Consider the following 10,984-nt stretch of genomic DNA (forward strand, 5'->3'; position numbering starts at 1 on the left):
ATGTCATAAGTCGTTAAAATATGCTTCAGCTCTCAAAGGCAGCACTTACAAAAACAGGGAGATGTTTCTTTATACATTTTACCACATCTTCATCAGCATTTGTTGGTTATATTTTAGATTTCAGAGCAACCACATCATCAGACAGTTTTCAGACTTTTAGTTTAACTCTCACCCAAAATACCAGACTGCAAACGTACCGTTCAGAGTGTCAGAGCTCGTCATGAAAGAGCTGGAAACATCCGTCAGATGAACCCAGATGTGATAACACAGATTTATAAACTTGAACCAGTGATGATTACAGTCCTGTAAATGTTGTTAAAAGATCATGTCTTTGCAGAATAATTTGCCAGTTAAGGTTATTTTCATAAAACACCTCCACTCATAAGATTATTTGCCTTTAAACTCCTCTGAAAAAATGTTCAAAGGTGTTACATTTGATTTGGAGATGTGTACGAGTGACAAAAACACTATTAACTTATAATAAAGCAGTTTGACCCATGATCTTGTCTGAAAAAATTAGGATTACTCGATCAATGAAAGCTGGTTTGGGGATAAAACTGATCATTTCTATCCAGCAGGATATCTTTGCTTCTAACTGAGATGATCCTGCTTCCTGCTCTGTTTTGGTACATTTTAAAGAGGCAAGTGGGAAATCTTGTTTTGCTTTTAAAAGAAAACATAATCAACAAAAAAAACAAGATACAAAACCTGTAACAAGAAAAAAATGAAAAAGTTCTGTAGTGTCCATGATTCGTCGTTCCCAGCTGTTTTCAGCAGAAGCAGGATGGCGCACTACTTTTGAATCTCTAACTGTGGTGGATTCAGGCTTTAATGGAGGCATCAGACAAACACTTGAAGCCTTGAATCAGGGATTTACAAAATATAACAACAAAATATTAAAAAAAAGTATACAAACAAGTGCAACAGGAATAAAAGTCATATATCAGAGTGTGGAGATTCTTGAGTTGATGGGTCTTCTTTACAGGTGGAAATATTAGGAAGCTGAACGGTACAAATCAGCGCTCTGATTCAACCTGACGCCGATCCCTCCTCCTCTTGTGTTTTTTTATTTTGCTCCTCTCTATCACCAGTCTCATCCTCCTCAGTTGGTTTCCATCACTTTGATTCACTTGTCCACCTTCTGCAGACGTTCTGCATCTGGTAAAGCTGGCAGTCTTTGTCCTCCTCTCCCTCCTTTGGTGTTCTGAATGTTGCAGACACATTTTTGTTCCCCAACTCTCATGGTTAATATCAGTTACTATTTCTGGGAATTCAAAACGGCCCATGCAGAGCCACCTCTCTCAAGTTTAGTCCACCTTTCTCCTCTGATGTTGTATCTTTAAGTGTCTCTTCATCTTTGTTGTCTTCTTAAGGAAGCCTCCCTCTCTGAACTGACAGGGATCCAAAAGGGCGCGAGTCATTCGCCACATTTAGTGTGTTTTAAATCGTCTTTCCCCCGCTCGTTTTCTGAGACGCTGCTTTGTTTCCTGTCTCTAAAATCTGAGGATTCAAAATGGCGCTGACTTAGAGCCACCTGTTGCTCTGTCTGTTAATAAGATGCAAATCAGCACGAGTCAAACCAACCATCTCCTGTCATCATCTGTCTTTTCATTTCCACGCCTCCTGCTCTGTTATGAGCTGACCTCCGTCGTCTCTCCACCCGTCTCCACCAGCGTCACCTGACCCTCCTCCCCCTCCATGATGATCCCTCCCTCCTGTAGCACCACCATCTCTGTCTCCTCCTCCACCATGCCGGCTGCTGCCTCCTCCTCGTCCTCCTCTCCTCCCACCACCTCCTCGGGGCTGGCGGCGTTTGCAGCGGCCATAGAGGTGTTGTTGGCGTTGGTGCTGTTGGCCTGGCTCTGGGACATAGCCTCTAGTTTGATGCGGTACTCCTCGGCCTCTTGCTCCTTACGCAGCAGCTGCTGCCGGTACTCCTGTGCCTTCCTGTTGGCCTCCTGCAGCTGCCTCTGCAACAGCTCCTGAAGAAGATGAAAGTCAAACATAACCACAGATGATTAAAAGTTCCAGGAACTTCTAGTGAGAACTTTCACAGTTTCAGTAAACACAGGTGCTGCTCACCGTCTCTCCACCGTCGTTGTGATTGTTGGTCACCTCCAGCTTCCTCTTCCTGGAGGGTGGAGGCTGTGGCTCCTCCGTCACCACCTCCTCTGTCACTGTGTTGGCTGGAACTGCCAGCACTGAAACACATAAACACACACACACACACAGTTAGACTGATGCTTCCACACACCATATGGCTGAGCAGAAGCTGTGAGTGTCTTACTCTGCTGTCCGTGCTGCATGGTGACGAAAAACGGCTGCGACATCCCTCCCGTTGTCTGCAGGTTGCCATGTTGGTCTGTTACTATGGTGATAACCCTCTGACCCCCCTCGTTGACAACAGCAGCATGCTGGATGTTGGAGTCCAGAGCGCTGGCGGCGATTGCTTCTTCTGAATCTCCTGAGACACAAAAACATGTTGGTGATGTGCACCTTCACAAGATACACACTCTCCCAGGTGTATGAGTGTCTATATTTACCTGCATTTGCCTTATTGAGCAGGTCAGCAAGGTTGACCACGCCTCCCTGGATGGCAGGGATCCCCTGGATGATGAACTGTGGCTGGTTGGTGGTGGTGCTAGTCTCCACGTTCATGCTCACCTGGTTCATATTCACTTGATTCATGTTCACCTGGTTCTGCATGCTCTCCTGTGTGCACACACAAACACACATGTAAGTATCAGGTTTATACCTGCTGTATACGCAAACATTCCTGGGGTCAGAGGTCATCCTCACCTGCAGCAGCAGCATCAGCTCTGTGTTCTGGATGTCGACAGCGATGTCAAACGGCGTCTTGTCGAACTTACTGAGCGCATGCACGTCGGCCCCGTGCTTGATGAGCGTGTCGGCGACGTTGTTGTGACCATGCTGCGCCGCCCAGTGCAGAGCGGTCATCTTCAGCATGTCTTTGGCGTTGATGTCTGCTCCACTCTGAGAGGACAAACACAGATTCGATGTAAAGATGCTGATTGGACGTCATCTGAGCTTCATAATTTTGAGATAAGAAGATCCCGTCAAATCCTGGGTAAAGTCTTAAGTCTTTCTTTTTCAGGTCTTACCCGGACCAGCAGCTCCACGATGACTGTGTGACCCTCAGCAGCAGCCATGTGCAGCGGGGTCCTGTCCACCTTGGTACGAGCATCTCTGCTAACACCGGCTCTCAGCAGGACATCAGCCGTGGAATAATGGCCGTGCTGGGCAGCCAGGTGGAGCGGGGATGTGCCCAGCTGCAGGAAACACAAGGAGCTAGTTCAGTTTCATGAAACACAACAAAAAACCTCTGGATCTCAGAACCTGAAAGCTGCATTCACAGTCTCACCCAGTCGGTGGTAAATGGAGCTCCATTTGCCATCAGGTTTCTGACTTCATCGTCTTGACCCTTACGAGCCGCCTCCAGCAGACGCTTCCCCAGGTCCACCAGAGACATCTAAAACAAACACATGGGGAGCATTTTATTGAATAAAACATCTCTGCAGCCTTAGGACTAAATTGTGGAATACATCACTAACTCTTGTTGACTGAAACAAACTTGATACTAAAAGAAAGTCTGTAAAGCAGAAAATCACATTTGATGAGTTTTAATTTTAATAAATTTGTATTGTTTCAACATTTGGAGTTCATTTTGTGACACTTATTATTGTAATTATTATTATATTATTATTATTATTATTGTTGTTGTTGTTACTTTATGTGGTAAGATCAATCAGAGCTGCATAATTTGGCCACTTTTTAAACAATACTGAGTAATTCTAGATTAACATGAAAAATAACAACAAAACAAACTAGATGAAATGTTTAAAGTTTACTTTTGAGAACTGTGACTTCTACTGACATAGGTTTTTTTTTATCATACAAATACGTTAAAAGTATATTACTGATTGTGTACACGTATCAAACTCTCAGGAACTATTTTTTAAACCTTTTGCTCGCGAATTCCTTCATTCCATAAAAGCTGTATGTGGTTTTCAAAACAAGTGGCACAATAGACGCTTTTGTAGTAAAGCAGAGTGCAACAGAAGCTAATACACGTGTGTCTATTATCGGACACGTCCCGCCTCTATTTCACTCAAATGTAAAAACTAAACCAGAATACTTTCTCAGCTTTTAATTGTGTGTTATTGCGGTCAAATATCACATTAAAGCACTTTTTCACAACACACTTGAAGCTTCCACACTTAACTTACGGGTTTCAAAAGTGCCAGCACAACACAGACGACGTGCGTCCGATAATGGGTGCATAGATAACCATCATTTGTAGCTCTTGTGGTATAGATTTCGTTTCAACTGTACGGCATTAGTTCGATTTTAACACAATGGAAATGCTTTAGCACACCTTGTTTACGGAGGGTTGAATAAAAGGGGGAAACGTGGTTTAATAAACATAAGTAAGTTAGCATGGCACTGTGTCCGATGATGGAAGCACAGCTCTGCTCAGCTCTGGGGATCGAGATGGACGAGGTTTTTCTCTCTGCGGCCGAGGAGCCATTTTACGCGCCTTCGCGGACTGAAAAGAGTCCGCCATGAGCCTCGTCCTCCTGGCTCCCCTCTCCAGTCTGTTTTGGACCTCCGTGACTGTTAAAAAACACAACGTGGCCCACAGTAACATTTACAGAGACACGCACAGGAAACCGTTTGATATTAAGTTGTTGGTTTTCCGGGGGAAGTCACCGAGAAATTTCCTATTTTACACGCGGAGAAAAAACTACTTCCACATCCGGTTAACTAGCATTCTTCACGCGCGCGCCGTCAAACAGCGTCCCGGACACCTGTCCCCTAGTACTTCGCTTTCACATGGTTATGTGATACTTAAATGGAAGAGAAGACGGAAATAATGTGTTTTTGTTCCACCTGAGGACGACAGAGCAGGTACTCACCGCGTGCAGGTTTCTTAGGAGCCAGGCGGGGAGCTCTTCACTGCTAATGTTAGCACAGCTAGCAGCTCATCAGAACAAATTCCTCAGTTTGGACAATTGCACGCTTTTATTATTGTTACTCAAGCTAAACTGGGTGAGTTGAATGTAGATAATAATTTAAAATGCGCATAGATCAGATTTCTGGCGCCACTGAAGCACTTCTACTCCTCAGGCTCGTTAACTAGGAAAAGTTAGCGCGAGGCACCAGAGGCGAATGTTAAAAACCGGATGTTGTGGTTAAAGCCTACAAAATAAGAGCGTATATCAATCCTGGGGAAGGGACATTTGCAAGGCTACAAGGGGTAAAAACGCAGGCAAATTAAGCACTTTTTTTTCCACTAAATGTTCTTGATGTAAGGGACAGACAGGAGCCACAGAGCTAACGGTTTGCCCCCAAACTGTAAATTCTCTTGACATCAGAGCTGCAAGCTGGGTAACTATAAGAGCAAGCTTAAGATCTACCTTCAAGTTTGGTGTTGAAGTTGGAATAACTTTTTCCCCTGACTAAATTATCATTACAACTATTACTTTGACCACACCTTTTTTTTTTAAATCATTCCCCTTTAACTTGAATTTAAATCTATTTACTTTATTTGTATTTCAGTTTTTTAAAAACTTTTGTTGTCTTGTAGATTTTACGTTAAATATCACCTCACACAGATGTTTCTGCACTTATTTAATATCCGATGTTTCGAACTTTCTCTGACTTTTCTCCAATTATCTGGGCGCTTCTAGCGGTAGCAGCAAAGTTTGGCAGCTCTCTGTTATTACTCTGCTTTTTTGCTATATTTTTATCTTTATTGTTTTTTTTTTTGCTTATTTTTGCTCAATACTGGATCGTTCCTCCCTGCAGCCATCAGAGTCTTTAATTCTTTAATCTTTGGAAGATGAGCCCAAACTACATGAATTTCCCTTCGGAGATGAATAAAGTATTTTATCTATCTATATATCTATATACATATATATTGATTTCTCAAGTAACACACTTTTGTTGTGTATTTTAATGTATGATAAATGATATAAAACTAAAGAAGTATTTGACGTAAAAGTTTTGTACATTTACGTTTTTCGGTTTGTAAATTTGGAGTATTCAAAAATATAAAACAATATAAAGGAAAATTAACAGATTTACATTTATTTGTATGCTTATAATCGGTTAGACGATTCCAAATTATGAAGTGGACCTATTCAATTCTCGTGTTTTGAAAGTACTGACCGGAAATGCTGCGCGTCCGGGGTCTGTTTTGACGCTCGTGTTTACCAGCTAGCCCTGCTAGCCGTTAGCCCTGTGCATGCAAACTGTTGATGAGTTAAATTATTGAATATTTTACCTTAACGGCTGAAGATCCCCGCGATTTCACGCTTCCTGAAGGAAATTGAAAAGTGAACAGGTGTTCACTTGCAGACAAAGATCTTTAAATCAGTTATTTTTGAGTTTTATCGCTAATAAAAATGGCGGCCCCTCGACACCGGAGGTGGAAGCCAGAGTGGTTAACCTCCCTGTGGGCGGGCTCACTGACGTAAAGCAGGAGCACACAGACCTCAGGTCGGTTTGAGCGGCATGGTCACGTGATACAGAGTTGCTCAACAGATCAGATAGCAGACCTCGGACCAGTTTTTAGAGCAGACGCAACCCGCAGAGTTGTGAGCTCGGGGCCTCATGAGTTAACTCTTTATATTAGAGCAAGAAAAACATGTTAATGAATAATCATTACATTTTTGACTGGATATTTGATTACAACGCAAGACTTTCTGACCTATGTACATTTCTTGATTTATACAAAATAAATAGTTTTTATACCAATGTAAAAACTTTATCATTGTAGTTTTTAATTTATTGTAAAGTCTTTGGCATCTTGACACTGTTTCAGCTGTATTTGTGTCAACAGTGAGTGCAGATATCAGGATTTGGTCAAAAACAATAAGACAATAAATCCTCAGGAAGAGGGAACTGATAAATATCTTGTTTGACACATTTGTATTTATATAGAGTCATTAATTTCTTTGGTATCCTTCCAAAGGAAGTGTGTCGTGGTGTTTAGTTTAATGTGTGTGATAATTTATATGATTGTATATTCTTTCTGTATGCAAAAAAATATTGGAGATGTATTCTGTATTTTGTTGCTGTTAAATAAAATATTGTCTTGAAAATGTTGGTGTCATTTTTATTCAGAACCTCAAGTGAAAAACCTTTTTTTTTCATATCAAATTGGAATAAAAAATAAGTGTTAAATTTTTCAGGCTGCATTTAAAAAAAGGGGGCCTAAGTATCCAAACTTTCTCAACAATTGGCTCTTTCTATGTGTGACTTTGTGAAAGAAAACAAAACTTTGTGACCAAAAACAGGACTTGGTTTTATTGTTGGCAGGTACACATAAGCACAGGTGTACACAGGTAACCAGGTGTACTGTACATTCTGACATGATGAGGCCTGCTCAGTGACGCAGCATGAAGAGAAATAAATACATTAATAAATTAATCAATAATTAACCGAGTGAGGGGGTTAATGAAGCAGCTCAGGATGAAGAACAAAAAGGCACAGATGGAAACATCAAATATTAAATATCCCATAAATAAATAAATAATGAATCATTATGACACAAAAAGACGTTTCACTTTAACCCGTGAAGTCTGGAAACAGATCAACACATGGTTTATCACATTTAATCCTCAATCACAAACTGAAATCTCTTTATTGTATTAGACTGAATCTTTCAATCTGGATTAATGATGTGGTGTAAACACGCTCTGTAATCAGGATTAGGGTTTCAGAGCGTCAGTCGGCTGTCCAAGGGTTTCACTGTTTCATGAGGCTGATCTAACTCCACCTGGAGCACAGATGACTTCAGCAATGATGCATTTACAGACCTGTCTGAAAAATCACTTCACAAACTCAGTCAATTGTCAACTTTATCTCCCACAAACAATTCAGACAACCTGCTGGTATCATGTTTTACAGATTATTAACGTAATCTGATAAACAGATGATGCATTCACTGTCCTCTCTAGTGTCTGTTTTCTTGCTTTTCTTTCCTCAGTCACTCCTGCTCTGTTCAAGATTACTGACTGTAAATTGATTTATCTCAGAAATTGACATGTTTCCTGCATGTGCCCATGATGTTCTTGTTTTTAATTTACACTTGGCTGAAAATAATTCAACTTTCAGAGCTCAGACATAGTTATCAGCATTGCTTCTTGACTCCTCTTTCTCTATTTTTTCTTTCTTATAAAAATAAAGCACAAAATAAGCAAACAGAGCAACTAAGAATAAATGTAACGTCGCTATTAAAGGGAAGACAAAGTGCCGCAAGACAACTTTTAGCTCTCTGGAGTGCAAAAAACGCAGACGGTGAACACAGGCCCTGAAAACTAAACCACAAATAGTCAGATGCTGCATTCAGTGTCCTCAGTAAAAATCAGTCTTGAATCAAATCTGTGATTAAAGTGGAGTGGTCAGAGGAGTACCTGTAAGTTTAGTGTTCAGTGTTTGACTTTGTGATCAGCCTCATGAAACAGCTCAAAGAGAACCTCACAGACTGAGCCGGGCTCGCACAGAGAATAAAAAAACCACATGGCGAAATAACTGAACCAGGATCAGTCTCTCAGTGTCCCAGTTTTGTGGCGACAGAAGGGTGAGAGACTTTCTCAAAGGACTGATCTGGGGTCAGGTGATGTCGGGCAGATCTGGGGTCAGAGGTCAGGCGAGGTCAGGCGATTCAGAGTCTCACAGCAGGAGGTTGAGGTCGGCCAGCAGAGAGTCGATGTCGGCGATGGGAGCTCTCCAGTAGTTAAAGGAGGAGAACTCAGAGAGAGATGTCTGAGGAGGAAGAAAGACAGAAAAAAAGTGTTAAAAGTAGTAAATTACAAAATGTTTTAAAGCAGATTTGGTTGCTCTTTGATCCTTTAATTTTTGATAAAATTTTAGTGCATCAGACGGTAATGGCTTTTAGTGGCATCAGCCAAAGAGTAGCTGCTCTAACGCACCAATGGGCTCCGCTGCCTTAACTTTCCATGTATTATAGTTTGTAAGAGCAGCAACATTAACCACAGTTAAATAAAAGACAGAAATCTACATTATGTCCCAAAATCATTCTCTAGTCCTACCGATATAACATATCAGGGCTGAATGAGTCATAACTTTTTTACCAACAGGCTAAAGATCGCAAAACTTGGCTCATTTTTTATGAAGACAGGGCATCTAACAATTAAAAAATGAGTGTAAAGGGACTAAACTGTATAATATTTCTCTTTAAAAGCATTTTTTTTACAAATAAAGAAAAAAAAAATTAAGGAAAGTTTGAGGTGGGCCTGCTAGAAAGTGGGTGGGCCTGGGACTGTTGGGCCCACCCATGGCGCCGCCCCTGGTGAATCCAACTTTCCACCAATCTATCATCTATTCATCTCCCCATCTATCCTTTAATCCATCAAGGGATTGACCAACCCCTCTCCTCATCTTTCCATCCATCTTTCTTTCCCTTCATCCTCTTCTCCTTCTCCCGTCTCTCTGTGGTTGTGTTGTGCTGGCGTTCAGCCCACTCAGTCTCCTCAGTCACTCCCTTCTCCCTCACTGTTTTCATGTCAGATGATATCTAATCCCTCAGCCAGCTCCGGGTCTACCCCGGGGTCTCCTTCCCGTCTGACAGCCCCAGGATTCCAGAGGGAGGCGCCCTGAGGGACCCAGATCAGGACCCTGAACCACCTGAGGTGACCTCCTTTACATGTAAAGGAGTCACGGCTCCCCCTGGTGTCCGCTCTGACCCTCTGTGTGTACAATCGTTCATTAATACCCAGCGTGTTTGTCCCCTCACCTCCTCGTCCTGGCCCCTCAGAGAGGACAGCTTGTCTTTGCCTTTGCTGCTGCTGTTCAGGCTGTCGCTCAAACCCAGGTCCTCCAGCTCGGACAGGTCGAGGGCTGGGATTGGCTGCCTCCAGTAGAGGAAGGAGTCGTACTGGCTGTTTGATTTCTCCATCGTTACTGAATCTGAGAGACACACACACAGAAACACACAGCTCTGGGTTACTGGCACTCATCTGTGACACCTGAATGCAGCACGCAGAAAGGATGCAAGTTATTTCTGAGTATGTGTCAGATTATTTTTAACCTGATGATCTCTAGTTATCTAATGGATTATTTTATAAATAAACACTGATTAAACCTGATACATGATCTGTGCTGTATCCATTTTTAAATGCTGATAATTTTAATATATTTATTTCTGAGGGTTAACACTCCCCACTGATGTTTCTATTAATGCGGATCTGCAGATTTAGAAACTGGGTCATGGTGCCTCAGCAGACTGAAATAAACCTGCAGACACCCCCTGACTCTGTCTGACTCTGATCCACCAAACTCCATTCATTTTAAGCTGATTTTTACTCCATGCTGTTTTCCTAAAGAGTGTTTGATGTATAGATAATGAGGCGTTGGCTCTGATTGGCTCAGATCATCACCGGCTTATCGTCCTCATCTCGACATATTTGATTAGACTGGATTACTTCAGAAAGCTCCTGTGTGGTATCACTTTGATTATGAGGTGATCAGTCTCAGAGATGATGGTTGACACTGATTCATTGATCTGGCTGAGTCAGAGGCGTTGGCCCGGCTCATCAGCAGCAGATGATGCAGCCGAATTAAACCGAGTTATCACGACGATTTTCGACGATTATTAAGAAAAAGAAGTTAAAACACACATTTTCCAACATGACGTTTGGTGGTTCGTGATTTTTAACAGATTAGAATCGTCTGCAGGTTCATCATTGCACCGGCTTTTACACAGAAAACACACGGAAATAAGCCGATTCATCAAAAAATAACACATATAAACAAATCAGCTCACCTGTTTGTTTCCGGTGACAAAATGAAAAGCGTTTAATCCCTCTTTGTTCAGTTTTCTCTTTTGTTGCAGGAGGATGAGTGTCTGGTGCTCAGCTGCTGCACGTTAAATGAGCTCTGCGCCTGCATCAAGCACAGCCGATCATAGCACCGTGACTTCCGTTTACGCGTTCCA

General features: G+C 42.0%; 2 protein-coding genes across 2 annotated transcripts; both read right to left on the bottom strand.

The window, feature by feature from the left end:
* Positions 1 to 468: 468 nt before the first annotated feature.
* gabpb2a (GA binding protein transcription factor subunit beta 2a) lies at positions 469 to 5,254 on the bottom strand. Its single transcript, XM_074686609.1, has 8 exons — positions 4,938 to 5,254; positions 3,383 to 3,490; positions 3,123 to 3,290; positions 2,800 to 2,994; positions 2,544 to 2,712; positions 2,288 to 2,464; positions 2,083 to 2,201; positions 469 to 1,982 (listed from the first exon to the last, which is right to left on the bottom strand). Exons 2-8 carry the CDS (start codon positions 3,488 to 3,490, stop codon positions 1,632 to 1,634), a joined length of 1,287 nt encoding a protein of 428 aa, XP_074542710.1. The 5' UTR covers positions 4,938 to 5,254; the 3' UTR covers positions 469 to 1,631.
* Positions 5,255 to 7,305: 2,051 nt separating this feature from the next.
* Positions 7,306 to 10,959, bottom strand: mllt11 (MLLT11 transcription factor 7 cofactor). The gene is made up of 3 exons (XM_074686630.1): positions 10,814 to 10,959; positions 9,785 to 9,957; positions 7,306 to 8,793 (listed from the first exon to the last, which is right to left on the bottom strand). The coding sequence occupies exons 2-3, from the start codon at positions 9,944 to 9,946 to the stop codon at positions 8,701 to 8,703; spliced, it is 255 nt and encodes an 84-aa protein (XP_074542731.1). The 5' UTR covers positions 9,947 to 9,957; positions 10,814 to 10,959; the 3' UTR covers positions 7,306 to 8,700.
* Between the last annotated feature and the right edge of the window lie 25 nt (positions 10,960 to 10,984).

This window comes from Halichoeres trimaculatus, unplaced genomic scaffold (assembly GCF_033239565.1).
Source record: "Halichoeres trimaculatus isolate MK-OKI-2021-1 unplaced genomic scaffold, fHalTri1.1 fHalTri1_scaffold_14, whole genome shotgun sequence".
Lineage (NCBI taxonomy): Eukaryota > Metazoa > Chordata > Actinopteri > Labriformes > Labridae > Halichoeres > Halichoeres trimaculatus.